Source organism: Corvus brachyrhynchos, unplaced genomic scaffold (genome assembly GCF_000691975.1).
Source record: "Corvus brachyrhynchos isolate BGI_N302 unplaced genomic scaffold, ASM69197v1 scaffold266, whole genome shotgun sequence".
Classification (NCBI taxonomy): domain Eukaryota; kingdom Metazoa; phylum Chordata; class Aves; order Passeriformes; family Corvidae; genus Corvus; species Corvus brachyrhynchos.
This window is the reverse complement of record NW_008238633.1, coordinates 2,203,699-2,221,907: the sequence shown is the minus strand read 5'-3', so window position 1 is coordinate 2,221,907 and position 18,209 is coordinate 2,203,699. Positions and strand designations below refer to the sequence as shown.

At 41.1% G+C, this 18,209-nt stretch overlaps 1 protein-coding gene across 1 annotated transcript in view; it reads right to left on the bottom strand.

The window, feature by feature from the left end:
• Positions 1-11,635, bottom strand: part of VGLL4 (vestigial like family member 4) — a 67,284-nt gene extending 55,649 nt beyond the window's left edge. Inside the window, exon 1 of the mRNA XM_008636034.2 lies at positions 11,559-11,635. Coding sequence (XP_008634256.1) covers positions 11,559-11,622 — 64 coding nt within the window. The 5' untranslated portion in view covers positions 11,623-11,635. The remainder of the gene's footprint in view (positions 1-11,558) is intronic.
• Positions 11,636-18,209: the final 6,574 nt, after the last annotated feature.

The window sequence follows — 18,209 nt, the reverse complement described above, 5'->3', positions numbered from 1 at the left end:
TATTGATGACAGCAGGATTTCTCCTGCTGTTATTTAATCCCTGATATTATTATTTTATCCCTGCCATTGCACCAGCACAAACTGTTCTCACGGATTTAAATCACAACAGATTCAGCACCTGCTTCTCAGTACAGTGACAAACGCAAACCCCACAGTCTGAAAAAACAGTGATGGGCTAAAATATGATTGTAGCAGACTTTAAGGAATAATGCTGCAGCTCTTAAAGGATCTTTTAAGTTGTCAGTTCCTTTCTCCCCACCTCCAGCTTAATTCCCTGTAGAATTCCCTATGCTGTTCCAGTTTCCTTCTCATACTTTTGCTTCAGAAGAACCTGGATATTGAACCTTTTAAAACACTTATATATCTAAACTCATAGCAATTATGAGCTAAAACAACAACTCACTCCATGGCAAAGAAATTGTACTAAGAATGTTCTAACACAGGACAGCCTTGTCCTTCTTTCACCCCCATTTTCACCATTTCTCACCTCTTCTTTCACTCACTGTTAGAGTTTTCCACCTTTGGAAGAGCAGCTATCAAATTGCAGAGGTACATTTCAGTGAAAGCTGATGACACAACCCTCTAACTGAAACAAAAGTACCTTCCAATTATTTCTTGCTATTTCAACAAAATGCAAAAGAAACTCTAATTTAAAAAACAACAGCTATTGCTTAAAAGCATTAAATACTTTAAATGTTTCATTACATTAATAACAATTAATTTCTGCGCAATCAAAATAATGTCAGTTACTTCACAAATGACATTGCGTGGATTTCCTTACAGCCATAGAAAATCAAGGACACCAATTCACATGGAACATCTAATTAAATAGCTGGCCCATGGAATTTAATCCCAGCAATAAGTTGCACACTCATTTGCAGCCTCCAATCTATGACCCACACACCTCTGCCTCCATAATGGCAGGTAGAAAGAAAATTAAAAATAAGACCTCAGAGAATGCAGAGAGTAAATTGAAAGAGACCTTTGAAAAAAAAAAAAAATCTTCATTTACAGCTTCTATTTCTCACAGAAAACACCAGTTATTCTACAGCTACCAGAGGAATTACTTATCTTCTCTATGTTTTAACAATCAAAAGTCACAAGGTAGCATCATTTGCATAAATATTTTCCTCTTACTTCAATGAACATGCGATTTCAGCAAATTAAAAAGGAAAATTATGATCCCTTTCCAACTTAATGAGGAGCAGGAATCCAAAGAGGAAAGGGAAACAAGGAGTTTGTAAAAGTATATTTGGAATCTGTCATGTCAGAATGAAAAAAACTTTGTCCTAGCCAAAACCAAGATAGAACCCAATCTGAGAAATAAATAAAAGGTCTTCCACAAAACTCTGCTTTGGTACTTTACAGATGTTAATTGAAATTACTGCAGTGCTACCAGAACCTGCTGTTATCAATAACTGCAGTTGAGAGGGGAGCACAAGGACATGGGTTGGAACAGATCAACAAGGGAACAGCCTCAAGCAGTGGTAAAAATCTACATTTTCCTATTGTCAACCTTCCTCCCATTACTAATTAATATTTGAGTATGACTGAGAGCAGAAAGTGGCATTAATGGGATTGCATTAAGGTCAGTGGAACAGCTCCTAATGCCACTGGGCCCTATTTCTGAGGAGCAAAAAGAAAATAAATTTAGGATAGAGCTGCCAGGTTATTAAAAGGTCAGACACACATATGCATGCAAATCTGAACAGATGACCATAAAAAAGAGTCTAGGCAGGGACATCTAGACTGGGAACACAGCAGAGTACAGGCAGAGAATAATATCCAAGTTTTTATTACAACATGACACCACTGCTCTACCTATAGGCATGGATAAATTTAATCTTGAATTCTTGCAAAAACAGAGCCCTTAGAACCCCAGTGATTGTATCTCTGGCCATTCAGAACCCCACCACATCCTAATTGCTCACATAATCTCTGTTCTGACATGGCACTACCCCTTTAAAACACGCCCTGCCAGTTGTTGTGGAAGTGGGTATGGTGAGATTGGGTTGGATAACTCCGGAAGTGAACAAGAAATCCATGAAATTCCATTCCTGATGTCAACCCACATTCCAGCTCTGAACTCTGCTGGCACGCTCTGGGAAGTGAGGAGCCAGCCTGGACAGAAAGTTAAAGTGACCTTTAAAGGCAAACCATCTGTTGGGAGTCATGAGAAGCTCAGCCCAAGGGATGCGGGGAGCTGAGCCGCTGCCCGTGGAGCCACAGGGTGCCCCTGGAGCAGCTCCTGGCAGGAGCCCGCCGAGGCTCATCAAGAACAGACAGCTCAGAGCTCTCCACTGAGATTAGTAACTATCATTTAAAAAAATGCAACAAACAAAAATCTAAATGTTTCTCAATTTTCCAAATTCCTCTTTCTTTCCGCAGAAGGCAGCGGTGGAAAGCCCGTTACTTTCCTTCATATGCAAACATTGACAAATGATATTCTTAATAAGCTGTGCACCTATTTTATTTAACATAGGAAAAAATTATTGATTGATAATTTTTAAAGCTAAGTAACTACCCAAATATACTTCTAAACTTGGAGTTCATCATTTTGAAATAAAGCAATAGTTTGAGTAGGTATAAATGTAACATAAGACGATATAATTATGTAAGTACCAGCATTCTGCAATAAATATACTCTGAAATAAAAATATTCTGAAACGAAAATATTCTGAAATTCTCCCAAAGCCAGATCCTTGCACAGTAAGATCCCAGATTTCAACACTGCTCAACCTGAACATACTGGAACTCCAGAGCACTACTGGAAAACCATTATATTGTCTATTGATGAGGTAAATCTAAGGATAAAAACAACTGAAAGAGGTCCTTAATAGACCTCATATTTTGGAGGGGAGTTCAAATGGGAAAGTGGAAGTTTTGCATGTTTTATAATCAAATATTTTTCCAGGTCAGGCTAAGCAAGAGGTGCATTAAGACACAGAAACTGGAGAGAGGGAGGGATGGAACCATGGATGAACTGGGCACTCTTCTGTCAGGAGCCAGATCCATCCAGCTCCAAAGAAAGCAAATAAAGGCAGATTTCCAGTAATAAAGTTACGGTTGTAACACACAGATGTTTTCACACAAACCAAACAGACAGCGTGGGCATGACCCAGAAAATAACAGCAGTTGCTGCTCCTGGCACAGCTCCAGCAAAGCCCAGTGCATGTACTGAAACTGCTCCCTTTGAAACTGAAAACACACAAAGGGCCATTTCTGCCCAACTGTTCAGGATTTCTCTGCCTTACGGAGCAATAAATGTGTATCTAAAGCAAATTTGTGCCAGCGCTATGAAATTATCACCAACAACGCTGTTGCAGGGGATGCACAAAAATCCTCTTGTGGTGTTTTGGGGCACCTTTCAATGAACATGTCATTAAGCTTGAAGTAAGAACAGAAAGGGAAAAATAAAATCAGAGGAGAGTAATAAATCACTCTCCACTCTTCAATTTGCTAAATAAGAAGCATTTCTCCTTTTAAGCTTATGGATGACACAAGTTTCTGTGGTGACATTGTTTATAGCTGCCCTGCCGATTTGTAGCCAGAATTCTGCTTTCACAAGTAATTGATTTTTGAGTCAGCAGCAAGAGATGGGGAAAAAAATAAAAGTAATTTTGGTGTTTGCTCCTTGGGGAAAAAATAAGTTCTCTTCAGGCTGAAGCAAAGCACTGCTGCTTTTTTTTTTTTTCCTTCTTGAACAACAGGACAAAATGCAGAAGTTAGTAAAGCAGAGTGTTAATTGACTGTATCCTCTTTTTGTTTCACAAGCCATTCCATCGGATCACGCACCTTGGACTGGAAAATCCATGTTCAGATCCCTCCTCCTGCAGGTCAGAATTTGAATGGCATTCCAGAAATAAAGTCTGGGTTCCCAGCCAGGGAAAAGAAAATCCCAAACAGATGCTCATTAACTAAGAACTTGCATGTTGCTTTTTACAGCAGAACTGTAAAAATTCTATGATGATTTCACTAAAGACTGTGTGACTGAAAAGGGAGTGAAGGTTGCATAGGACCACCTCCATTTTAAGGCAATTTTAACTGCTTCTAAAAGAATTGGGTTTATAATGCTGAGCCTGGTTTAAGGCACGGTGTTAGAGGCAACAAGGAAGTTGCAAAGTGCTCTATTCCAACCCCTCCAGACACTTGATAAAGTGCTGAAATAAGTACCTACAGAAACAAGCACAAAAAAAAAAAGTAGAGAAAGTAGTAAATATGCCAAATCCAAAGTGCTGCTGAAATCTTTTAACTCCTTTCCTCTCACCACATGCTGAGCCTGGTTTAAGGCACGGTGTTAGAGGCAACAAGGAAGTTGCAAAGTGCTCTATTCCAACCCCTCCAGACACTTGATAAAGTGCTGAAATAAGTACCTACAGAAACAAGCACAAAAAAAAAAAGTAGAGAAAGTAGTAAATATGCCAAATCCAAAGTGCTGCTGAAATCTTCTAAGTCCTTTCCTCTCACCAGTTCTGCCTCGCTGCCTTTTCGTGTGTGGCACTGCCATTTCCAAGAATGTCCTGTGTGTTCTCTGTGCTCTTACAGGACATCCTGGAAAGCACCCTGCATTTTTCTAGTCAGCCTGCAGTACTTCTAATTAGCAAAGAACTCCTTTTTTGCTTCCTAAAACCAAATTAAACACACCAAATCCTATGGACCACGAGAAGAATGGGCAGATTTCCACAACCTAGCACATTCCAGTTGTAAAACCTGGTCCATTTCTGCAGTTTTCATCCCCACCAGAAAACTTCACAGACCGAACCTAATCGGTGAATAATTTCCCTGCGTTGCTGGGGAATTCAGGCTGTAAGAAATCCGAGTTCTGGTAAAACAGACAAGCTGAGCACAAATCCCAAGCCCAGCATTAGAGACATGACAATCATTTAGGAGCATGTGCACTGACAAGTTCCATATGGGATGTGCTCTCACCCTTGACAGCACGGTATTCAGCCAGCTGTGATTTTCAGAGCCCTGCCTGGTATCTGATGACAAATTCCATCCCAGCGAGAAGATTCCTCCCCCTCCACTTGCCAGACAACATTTAAAGAGAGAATGTTTCAGCAAACACCGTTTACGTGGGTGGGGACACCACCAGCCCCCATATTTTATCCCCAGTGAGCTGAAAAGGGCTCAGGAAGAAAAGCCACATTGTGGGGCTGCCGCTGCTCAGGAGCTCTGGGCAGGAACATCTGGGATGCTGAAGGATGCTAGGACGTGTTTACAAACTGCAGGCTGCTGAACTTTTGAAAAATTAATTCCAAAGGAACACGCAGGCCCTTTGTTCCTGCAGGAATTTCCAGCCCTCCGCTGGCTCTGCTAATGGGGTTCCCCTGCTACTAAAACACATCGAGGCGCCAGGCTGACAATTGCCCCATTTTCCAGCCTATTTAACAAGTTGAAAACATTCTTTTATTTTCTTGCTACAATAAACTCGGAGAAAAAGAGGGTGAAACTTTCTGGGGGTAAGAATAATTCATTGTTTTTTTAAAACAAAACAAGCCAAGCAAGCAGCTGTCCTACGTAACACTCCTTCCAAGAAAACCCTAAAATTAATGGGATGGCCCTGACACCACTCACAGGAAGCTACTCTGTGAGATACTGAGTAATACAAACAGCTAAAGCTTTTGGAAAGACAAGAAGTGGGATATCAGGAACTCACTCATTCAGATATTTGACTGAAAACCAGATTTACTGATATTTAAAACAGAGACAATATTAGTATTTTCTGTGTGGCTCATCAATTTAAAAGCAGAACACTCTGCATGTTATTACTCAGAGTTTTATTATTTCAAGCTTTTGGTATTCGTACAACATCAGATGAGTCAGGCTGCATCTCAAGGATTGAACCACTTACGTTTTTCCATCACATTATTACTCAGCTGAAACATCACATTTCCATGTTTTTCCCCTTCCATTAAAAAAAAAAAAAAAAGGATTATTTATGTCACAAATTCCACTCCAAAACTAACAGGACTCCACCACTGATCAAACATTACTTAAATGACAAACTGATAAATGTACTTTTAACACCTCTCATAGCTGTTAAGGTATTACAAATGTCGATTTTTGCTGACACTGCTCCTCAGAAATTAGAGCTTCTCCTTCAGGAAACTTCCATTTCTCTTTTGCTGGACAGCACAGATAAGCCCTGCCCACAAGCACAGTTGCTAAATCATAAAAACTATTCTGTTACTTAATTACATATTAATTTCCACAATTAAAGAATCCAGGGTATCAAAGTGAGTTGCAGAACACCACAGTCTAATCACACCTCTCATTTTTAAGACCAACTTTTTGCGTATATCAAATATCTGCCTCTTCTCTGAACCGACCTGGCAAAAAGACAATCAAATCAATATTTGAATTAGCCATAAAAGAAGAAACAAACATCCATGTGGTGAATCCATTTATATTCACATGAGAAATTATCCTGGAAAACTTCTTATCCTCCTCTCAACCAGACGAGGTTCTGAAGAAGTTGGCAAGCTCTAAATCAAAGTTCGTGCTGGGTTAATTAATAAGAGACACCCAAGAGCTGACAAACCCTGATTAAAAACCCCCAAACTCTGAAAGCACTGAAAACATCACACATACAAAATACTGTAAAATTTATTTACAAAATGCAAAAGAAAAATCTGAGTTCAAGTGGCTGTGTTGCCCTCAACCAAGCAGGATTGCAGCAAGTATTGTCCCACAAAACAAAAAACTGCATTTCTGGAGGAGTCCTGGAAGTCACAGGAAGGAAGATTTTTAGTAGAAGCATCATATACAACCTTTTCATTCTAAGGAAAATTCTTATTTAGGCTGAATTGGGAAAAGCCAAGACAGGGATTTAGTCAGTCTCTGGAATGACTCCCAGGTAGAGGAGCAGAACCCAACACCCTCCAAAGCAAGGAATTTCTTAAGGACACAAACATATTTTAGATGTCAGAAGAACCCTAAACACGCTCCAGGATGCTCTTCTTAAACCAACTGGATTCCCTTGCACCCCTGAAGCAAAAGCTCCATGAATGAGCAGCAACACTGAAACCTCTCTGCACTCAGAACACAGCCAAGACCTCTTCCATTTATTTCTGTGTTACAAGATTTGCTGGTTTGGACCTACCTGTGCCAATGAAAGTACAAAGGGCAAGCTGTATGATAACAGTGTGCCCCACTGGAAATTTTTCATTGTTCTGAGTAATATTTTGCCATAGAGTATTTCTTGTCCTTACACTACAATTCCTCCCAGTTCTACTTGGAATGGGGGGAACTTGTGAGCAGAAAACAAAGAAAGATTGTGACATGAGACTGCTATTTCACTTCTGTGCAAAAATGCCCTCCTGTTCCCCATTTTTCTGAAGCAGGTGAATCTCTAGAAAAAGGGAAAACAAACCCCACACAACCAAACCAATGCTGAAAAAAACCTCAAAATCCTCCAAAAAACAAACTGCAAATGATCCTTGAGACTTTCTTTGCACCAACTGCATTCATAGAGCAAATTCCATCCAATTCCTCACTTTTAGTCACCCAAAACACCTTCAGGATCAGTGCTGATGTAACTGTTCCCACAGCAGGATGGAAGCTCTTTAAAGTTCTGCAAACATTGACATTAAAACCTGCCTCAGGCTCACTGCCCATAATTTGCCATAAATTTACACAACAAACAGTAGCAGTGTGGGTGGAAAGTCATGGTGATGCTGGAAATATTTCATCATTAATATCTTTAACACAAGTAACAATACTCAGGTGTAATTCTGCTATAAAAACTGCTTGTTTTTTATTTAAAACAGTAAGCTTAAAGAGTCATCATCTTCCTCAATAGTGCTAAAAAATAATAAATTCTCCTCAACTCAGCCTTGAAGCAGGATCTTTTTTTTTTGGGATTAGCTATCCAAAACAAATAATCATTGCATATTTATTCATGAGGAGGTAGCAGCCAGCACAAAATTCATGCTCCTAATGAACTCCTGATACCAGTGAGGAACAGTAAAAACTCATTGGTGGCTCTTGTCTACATGAGGATTTTATTACAAAGTGGATTAGGGCAGGGGATTTTAAAGCACAATAATTCTTCTGTACTAGAAGTATCAACTGTATGGTCTGGCTTAATTATTTGAAGTGGATTAAACTAAACCACATAAAAGCAACTGTTGCCAAACAATAACACTGTTCACTGGCAAGAAGTGTGGAACAGCAATTCCAGGCTTCCCTGCACGCATGTGACTGATGGCACATGTGCAAGGAGCATGGCTTCATTAAAGATAATTCCTTTTTTTTAATGCAGCTCTGTATCAGTTTTGCAGAACATAAATCAAGGCTCAGCAGGTATGGACTCGGTTCAAGGCATTAAAACACAAAGCTGTTACCCAGGACTTGGTGGTGCCATTTATGAGCTGTCTCCAAACCTTGCATTTCCTTATGGAAGTGTATTTTCTCCTGCTTGCCCACAGCAGACTTCACTAAATTACCCTGAGGGAGTGAGAAAAGACATGGTTTGTCTCATTCTTTCCCATATTTTTAAACTGGGCTTACATACTGGAGCTCAAAATCCACACAGTGCTCACAACACAATCTGCAAGCACAAGTCCTGCTTAGTATTTTCCTTCCCTGTTTTCTCAATAGCAAGATTATGCTATTTAAAACACTGCTTATAACTGCAAGACCAGTTCCCAAACCCCTTATATGAGATAAATACAAAATGCTAATCCTCCTTACTGCTTGAATACTTGCTTAAACCCTACCAGCTTATCCTGTGCTCCTCTAAAAGCAGCCAAATTGAACCCTGAGCAGATGAGAAATCAGAACAACCCCAGCAAGAACAGTGCAGGGAAAGAAGAGGGACAGAGGAGTAACAAGTGTCAAGCACCTCAACGGAAACTACAAAAATCAAGTTCACAATACCCCAAATTCTATAAGGTTTAAGGCATGATAACAATGAAAAACCAGCACAGATGCACATCATAGAGATGGTTACTTCTTCTAAATCCCATTCCTGAAGCCCTGGAAAGATCCCAGCAAAACCTTACAGGTCCCACTTAGAGATGAAATAGTTGCACGTTACCTATAGCTCCTCCTCAGGATAAACAGACTTTTTATGGCCTTTCCTCCACTATTGACAAGTCAGAAAGGAGTGACAAGCCTTTAAATGTCTGGCTAATAATGACATCAGTGCCTGTGTCCCTTCATTCAGCCTTCTCTTCATTTTTTATTACAGACCCACTGTACCATAAACTTCAGTAACTGCTTACATCTCTGTGGTAAGAGTTAAAATCCAAAACTGCAGTAGCCATTTCTGCTCCATAATTAATCTTTCCCGTGACACAGTAGTTAAACAAATGTGGTTCATAAGTTTGCATTGCTAACAAGTGCAGGATGATTTAAACTGGGAGCTGTTGAAACGCAGTCCATAGTTCCTAAACCAGAGGAGACAAAGCAGCACCCAGGGTTAACTTATCACTGACCAAGGAACGTCCTGCCCAGTATGGAAACTGGGGGAATCAACTGGGGGCCACCCATCAGTGCTGGCCATCAGTCAGTGGGTCTGTCTTGGGTTTTATTCCTCTTCCTCTTTTCATTTTCTCTATTATAATATTTTATTTCAATAATTATATTGTTCCTATCTCAACCCACAGGTTTTACTCTTTTTTCTGATTCTTCTCCCCATCCCAGCAGGGCTGGGGACATGTAAGGGAGCAGCTGTGGCACCTGATTGCTGGCTGAGGTTAAGCTCATTTCTTTAAGTACTGCTAAGTTGAAAAGCATTTGTTTTAAACAGTTCTAAGACACTCCAGTATTACTTGGCCCTGCAGTGAGTGCCCAAGGAGATAAGAGGATCCTTCACATTTCAAAGCATTAAATTCATCAACACTGGTAATATTCCTGCACCCCTGGTCATGGCTGGAATACTGGAAACTCTGCAGAATTCTGTTTTAGACAAAGCAAGTGGGGATACAGAAATGCAGACAGCACCACTGCTAGAACCTCACTGAAAGCTCAAGCCTAACTGCTAAATTCAAGATCAAAACTAACTTCCAAACTAAATTCTTTTTACTCAGAACGAAGCCCTAAAGCTGACACAGAAAGGCACAAGCTCAGGGACTGCTCTGCTCATTTCTTCCTCTCAGCAGCTCCTCACGCTGCAGCATTTTGGGGTGTGATACAGCAGCAGGGCAAGCTGGAGACAGCACAAGTTAGAAGCTGCAGAGTGGCATAAATCTAATTAAGTCTAAGTGGTAGGACTAAAGGAATGTAAATTAGAACCAGATACACATCAGCTCCCTCACATGCAAGTTGCACTGAATCAGACTTCCTCTGGATTCTCTAAATCCAGCCCAACATTCCTACCCTGTGCAGCTCAGAATCAAACTACAGTCTTAGGCAATAGTTAACCAAAAAGAATGCATTTAAGCTCAAGAAAATTGAGAATACATATTCAAAATATACTTTTTTAAATGTAGCCAAAAGAAATCCCCCCCCCAGGCCAAAACCATGGTTGAAATTATTTCCTCAAGGAGCTCCACTGCTGTTCATTTCACCAGTAATAGTCAATAACTGGGGCAAATCAACCAGATCATCCCTCTGTAGTGGCACCACTGAAAACTTGGTACTTATCCAGTAGCAGAGTGAACATGCAAGAACAGCAAAACCAACGTTCATTACAAAGCAGATTTACAGCAGTAAACCAATTATTTTATTCAACATTCAAGGCAAACAGTTTTCAAAAACATCTACGGAACAAAGACCAAAAAAAGAAAAGCTGCATTCATCTTAAAAGGTGATTTTATGCTCAGAAGCTACTCACAAAAGCAGCTTGAAATCCAAAATAGAATTTTTCTAGTCAGCACCTCCTGAGGTTGATACCCAAAGTGCACACACTGCTCAGAAAGCACCAAGGACACTCACTAGTGAGCATGCAGGTGACAATCTGATCTGTGAGGTGGCACTGAAGCGTGGCAGAATTGAAAATATTTTTCTAACATTAGTTACCCCACCTGAAACTCTCACCCTGAATGGTAAAAGCAAAAATATTACCCAAAAAATGGGCAACATGAGCCTCTGACTGTGTTACAGTCCTGTGACTCCCTTTTGCTGAAGTGAAAGGCAAATGAAGAGCTCCTCACTAATGACAACAGTCACTCCAAGAGTTATCCACTGAAATCTTTGCAACCCCCTGGTGCCCACCCAGCTGTGTGTTCTTAAATGAGAACAGGTCTAACCAAAATTATCAGGGAGTCTGAGTTCCCGAACTGGCCTTAGTTTGGCAGCAGCTCCATCACGGCTTTTTGTCTGCTAGCAATGCAAAAGCAACTGGGAAAAGAGAGGAACCTTCACATGAATTTATTTTAGAATAACAGCAGGGATTCTCTGCTGCCCACTGACCAATTTAAACACAAGGTGTTGGGTTTGCACCAGGGGAAGACAACCTCTGAAGGGTTTTCTTCACCTCTACATGACCCTGAAGACAGTTTTCTATACATCTTGGGCTCAGTAAAATTCCAAGCTGGATCAAACCAGCCTCTAGGCTGATCCACAGTGCAAACATAAAGCAGCTGGATCCAACAAGGCAGGGAACTTACGTTTCTCATCATCAGCGTGTACCAGAGATGCTGCTCTCGACAAAACATCCAAGGGAGTCTCCATTCTTCTCTGGACCCTGCAAAATTCAGAACCAAGGTTTCAGAGAGTAAACTTAAGGCAACGCTCTGGGTGCTGTGCCAGCTGTTGAGAACACCCCACAGCAGGTTTACAGAAGGAAGCAGTGATGCACAACAGGAGCCTGGCAGCAAAAGGAATCAAAACCCCAAGTTTCTGCTGCTCTTTTCGTGTTATACCAGCACAGGACTCACTAGAAGTGTCATTGCTGAAAACACTGGGATTGGCTTTGCCACCAGCTGCTCACCCAAACAAAGCAGAACACCAAAGCCCTCGTGCTGGAGCTGTTACACTGCTCACAGACGCTGTAACAGGGCTGTTACCACCTGCTGCAAGTGGGTTTGCCTCCCACCCCAAAAAACAGCTACTGGAGACAATACCCAAAGGTGCAGGGACAGCTGGTCTGGATTGCTACAAGGGCATGGATTGCTTTAGATCCTCAGGATCCCATAAACTTCCCCTCCATACTCTCTCCTATGCCCAACTTAGAATCATCCAAATTTTATAATTTTATTAAGATTTTTTTTTTCCCCCACCAATAAACACATAGTTGAACTCTGGGTATGTGTATGTAGAACCACACACAGAACTGTATTTTTTTCAATCATAATCACACTTCAGTAGCTGTTTGTTCCCTGGGTTTTGCCCCTTACAACACACAATTCCCATGCACGAAGAATTAACCCCACCACATTAAAAATGCCTACTCCAGCACTACACCAAGCAACAGACTGCCATAACACCAATGATTGTATAGCAGCTCCTCAAAAAAAAGTCCCAATATGAAATTCCAAAAATATGAAAGGGAAAGGAAGGAAGAGAATAACATGTTGTCAAGATGTTTTTGTTGTAAGGCAAACAACTTATATGTGTTTCCAAATAAAAAGGCAACAGCACAGGCAGAACTGTTAAGAAAAAAAAATGGGGAAAGAGGAAAAAAACCAGAACAACTAATGGTTTTGTTGAGGTTTTTCCACAAAAAACTTTGCAAAACTTCTCCCATAAGAACTGTTTACTGTAACTTACTTTACAGTATGATCTTAAAAAAAAAAAAAGGTAGTGGCAGCTCCAGAAATCTCAAACACATGTCCTGCATGTACATTGACTTAACAACAAACACATGTTTGGGAAGCAATTTCCTTGCCTTTGCACTAAAACAATAAAACTCACTATCCTCACTCCCTAAATAAATCAAAGTCTTTCAACTAATCAAAGACTTTAAAGCCTAAGAGAAAGGATTTTAAAGCATTTGTAAGTTGAAACAATGTATTTTTAAGCTTAAAGCGTGTATTTTTCAGTTTAAATAATGAAATCCAGTAAGATTTCCATAGAGCTGTGCAAGAAGAAGAGACAAACTTACAATAACCAAGAGACAAACTTGTGTTAAGGATTAAAACATGCTTCTCCCTCCCTGCCAGAACCAGCTTTTGCTCGGAAGAATATTTTAACTAAACTCATAAAGTCAATTAACTCATTTAAAGACAGTACCTGTGGGCAAGAGGGTTTAAAAAACAAGATTTTACCTTATTTTACTAAGTTTGTCTTCATTATTTATTCCTTTCACACCTGGCCACATTCTCCTCCAAACCAAAGCAAAGACTGGGAAGAGGGTGTTCCCTGAAAAGCCTTCAGCACCATCCCACTGCGTCCCTCAGCCCTTGATGCTTTATTTCTTTCATATTTTTGTTTTCTTGGAGTTTAAAAGAGCAGACTGTCCATTAGTGACCCTGTCACACAAATTCCTCTAACAGAGTGAAAATGCAGTTGGAAAACGATTCAGGTTTGTCTGACCAGGGGGATGCAGCTACACCAGACTAAGGTAACTCAGGATTCAGTGCTAGCTTTGTCCTACACTTCAAAGACAGTAATACAAATATTTTTGGTCAACTCTTTAGGAAAAAAACCAGCTCTTGCTAAAGAACAATGTAAAGGACAGTAAAATGTCTCATTAAAAACAAATTGCCCTTTTTCTTTCAGCTTTCCAGTAATTTTCAAATAATGGGAGTAGCAGATGCCCAATCCCTTTCCGGAGCATGCTCCCAGTAAGAGAATTAACTGGTGACAGAAATCCACACTGGGAGAGGGAAACAGGAACCAAGTCTTAATTCTGCTCAGGAAATTAGACACTTTAAAAACAACTCAACTAAAAGTGGCCTCAATAGAGTTCTGCAGTTTTGTGTACCATTGAAGTTCAGATCATGAGAGAGCTGCTGAAGTGCTCCTCTGAGAGCGAGGCCTTGTGAAGGATGCTGTGTTCATTCAAACCTGCAAATCCCAGGGTGCAATACCAGATATTCTGTGACTTTTAAAACAGATTTTAAAAAATTACCCGCAAGGAGCTGTACACTGCCAGATTATTTTTCAAATAGTGTTAAATATCCCTTTATTTTTCAAATAGTGTTAACTATCCCTTTATCCCTAAATTAGACTAACAAGTTGGTGCTTACAGTTGAGGAAAGAAATAAAGGTTGCCCAGGAGAGTGAGAGAAGAGGGATCCTCTCTTAGCTCCAAGTTTAAAGCCCTAATTTGATCAGGGCAAGGTCAGCAAGTGCTGCAGCTGGGCCAGGGCAGAGAGCAGCCCAGCCATCCTGGGGGAGTCACGTTTCAGCAAGGAAAGACCAGTGCACTTCCCAGGGTTCCAAGAAATAAACAACAACAACAAAACTTTAAAAAAATGTAAAAACCAAACGAACAAAAAAAGAAAACCACACCAAAAAAAGAAACAGTTAAAAAGGAGACTCCTGACCAAATCCAGCTATTTCTCAGTGTGACAAAAAACCTGTCTATGCAGCAGAATCCAACCTTGAATTGTTATAAGTGTCCCCCACCAGAACCCAACTCTGTGCACGCACTCGGTAAGGGAAAGCAAGCGAGGAGTGAAACACAAGATACAACTGGACTTCCCCTGGCTACATCTGATTTAACACCATGGAAACAGTTTCCCGAGCGTATCTCACTGGTTACAAAGTCTGAACTGTTAGACTCGAGGAGACGCGAGCCACAGCACTTTTACAAGCATTCAGGATATTTTCATCTACTGTAATTTCAAATATTAGTTTAATGTCTCAGTCAGTGCTCTTATTTATCAGTTACTGCTCCCACTCAACACTGCCCTGTTCTGGCCTTTCACCTACACAACAGCAAAGAAACACTCTGGAAAACAGTAAGGACATGAAATGTGAACTCAGAGATGTCTAAAAACTCATCTAAACACTGATCCACCTGCCATTTTTTATGCAGCACTTGGAGCCCACAATACCCCATCACTGAAATGAAATAGCACATTATTTTCCCTCTCCTTTTCACATTTTTGCAGGTTCCAGAAACACACAGAGTACTCTCAGCTTTGCAAATGCCTGCTAATGTGTTTTGGTTTTTTTGAAAGCTATAGAGAAGTGAAAGCTTTAGAAAATGAACAGTTAAGTGTTCTCAGGGATTTATATATCACCTCCCAAGCACCAGGAAGAGCATGCAGGGAAAAACCCTGAGGTTGCTTGTTTGGAATTCAGTCAACAGGCAGCAGAGCAACCAGCAGCACTCAGCCTGAACAGAGAGACAATTATTGAATCCCTCCAGAGTTAATATTCACAGTGGGGGATGTCAGGAGAGACAGGAGATAAAGAGAAGAGCTTTACACTTGATTTTAAAATAGGGGGAATAGCAAAGGGAGAGAAAGGAAAGAGAAACAAAGATGATGTTTGGGCAGTGATCTCATTATGGAGTTGGCACAGCTTTGGCCTAGCACAGACCTCAGCTCAAGTCAGATACCAAAAACAAGGGCAAAATTGGGTGGTGAGAACAAGAGACATGAGTGCAGGAAAGACAGAAAGAGAAGAATGTTGATACAGTTTGGATATGAAATGCCAAAGGGAAGTCTCAGCCAGGACAATGCCTGGATTTCAGGAACAGCAGCACAGGCTCTGCAAACACCTGAGGAACACCAGAAAGAGCCACTCAAACCTGCTGAGACACACATCTACACCTGCCAGGGGGGAAAGGCTGAACCTTCCCATGATGGGCACAAAAGCCTGGTACTTGAATTCCCATCTGGAGGAATTACACAGAAAAGGTTGGAGGGAGAAGAGGAGCATTAACAAACAAAGCCCATTAGAACAATGAAAAAGTGATTCAAGAATGGCAAGGCACTCGAGAAACCATCAAGACTGAAGTGTAGATAAGCACAAGTACAGGGAAAACAAGATTAATTGAAAAGTGGGGTCAAATAGGTCAAGAGCAGCTCCCACCTGGGGAGATACAGGCACAGAAATGCCCAAATTCATCCCCAGAAGTACCTAGAAAGAGACAAACTCTGCTGATTTCAATGGAAGAAAGTGAAACTGAAGAGGAAATCCAGATACAACGGACCAGCACAATCAGTTAGTCCACACAAGGAAGGGAGATAAAGCAGAAGTTTGATGCTAAATAGAAAAATATCGTTTATTTTTTATGACTGGAGAGAGCAAAGCATATTTGCCCCATGAATGAGAATAATGATAAGCACATTGTAATCAATAATTTTTTCAAAGGGTCACCATACATTTAAATTTCTTCAGCTATGCTTAGACCAGGGCTTCTACTTGTGGATGGAAAAATGCTCTGTTGACATACCCATGTGAAATGTCAAAAAGTGCAAGAGCTCTCTTTAGGTCATGATTACCAAGTAGCATTGATCATCCCCTGCATTTACAACTCACAGTCTTGAGTGTAAGTTCAGGCTATTTGGTTAAATACCACTTTTTTTTTTTTTTAAGTATTTATTCACTACTTTGGGGTTTTTTAAAACCATGCTTGTTATGCATGTGGAAAATGTGTTTGAACAGGCAAACCTTCAAACAGAAACAACGTTTTAACTCATCACACAGAAAATTATAAGCTTAAAGCAGAGCTTTGGTATTTTTCCTTGTGCTTTTTGTTGTCTTGTTGCATAAATCCCCCTTAACAAGGCAACATTTTAAGAAGAAAGCTATTAGTAATGCTATTTGAACTGAAAGCTAACAAAGCTGAGAAACTTAAGGTGGGAAAGTCCAAGCTGACCTTGTCTTGTACCTACAAGATCACCCAGAGCATCCTAAATGTTACACAATCTGCTGCAAACACATTATGAAACGTTTAACCACAGTAAAGAGAACTGAACCAAAGCTCCCTTTTCCAGCAGAAAACTTCCAGGTGTCTCTGGAAACAAACCAACTCACCACTGCAATGTGGAGATGCTGAGAAGGTTAGCAAAGCTACTCATATGTAAATAAGAAACTGATGGTTTATGATGTGAATGCTCTTAATTATACCTGCCCCAAAGGTCTGTACAAATGTTTTCTATCCTATTTTAGCTACCGGCCTTATTCTATACCAGACTGTCGGATCTGCCCCTCTCAGCAGCACTCCTGGGCGCTCACCACTTCAGCTCTGGCCCAGTTGCTGCTCTAGGGTGGGTGTAAAAGCTGACCCCCATCCCACAAAGGGGTTCCTGTGCAGAGAAGGAACAGCATCCTGCACCAAAACATCCCATCCCTGCTCCCCACGGCATCCATCCCCCACAGGGGATGCTGGGGATTCAGCAGCAACTCTTCCAGCCCAGTCATTTAAATAAGAAAATGCAAAGGTACAACAGGCAGGCTCAAATTCTACCAAGAGTCTAACGGGTCAGATCCATTTCTTGTGGATCAAAGTAGTTCTTGTAACTTATCCCAAAAAGCCTCATAGCCCGATCCCAAATATCACGATTATAACTGTGTATCGATAAGAAGAGGTGTAGAGAATTTAAGCAAAACATTCCACATTAGCAATCTCCTCACAAGTTCACAGATAGGAGAATACAAATAAAGACCTTAAAGCCTGGAGAAGAGCCTTTAAAAAGTTTGCTATTGAGGCAGGGGAGGGATATTGCTGCCCAGTTTTATAGAGTTTTGGATCCAAGGGTTCTCAGTATCACTGCCTGCAAAGAGTTTCACTCAGGTTTCCCAACTTGCAGCTTGTTTCTCTGTGAGGAATGCTCTTTAAACAACTCTCTGTTCTAAAGTCAGAGAAAATCTAATCAGAGATATTACCCTGCAGGAGAAATCCTGGAACTCTTGATCAGCCAAGTCCTCTTTGGTTTAATTTTAAAAATGACCATTATTTCTTGCTCCTGATAATCCTGAAGCACCTACACAGCAGAAGGGAAGAGAGCTGGCTTTATGGATTCTCCAACGCCAGTGGAAACGGGTGTTAAATTCCCATTCATCCACTCTCAGAAAAGGGTGCACTGGTATCAGCGCGGACAGCTTAACCCAGGGAATTACTGACTGCTGATCACATCTGGGGAACACACAGCGAGCCCGACCCCGCACTGCTACAGGCTAAATTAAAAACCTCTGCCGATGTAATATAGAAGATGCAGCGCCAAAAGCCTTCACAGCGCCCTTGGGACGCGTTCTAGAAGGTTTCACCTCTGCTACCGATACGGCCCGGGGGTTTTCCCCTGCCGGAAGAACGCGCTCGGCGGGAGCCCAGCTGCGCGCTGCGGACGGCAGGAGCGTCCCGCTGCTGGGGATCCCCCGGCACAGGCACTCCTGCCGGGGCAATTCCTCCGGGTCCC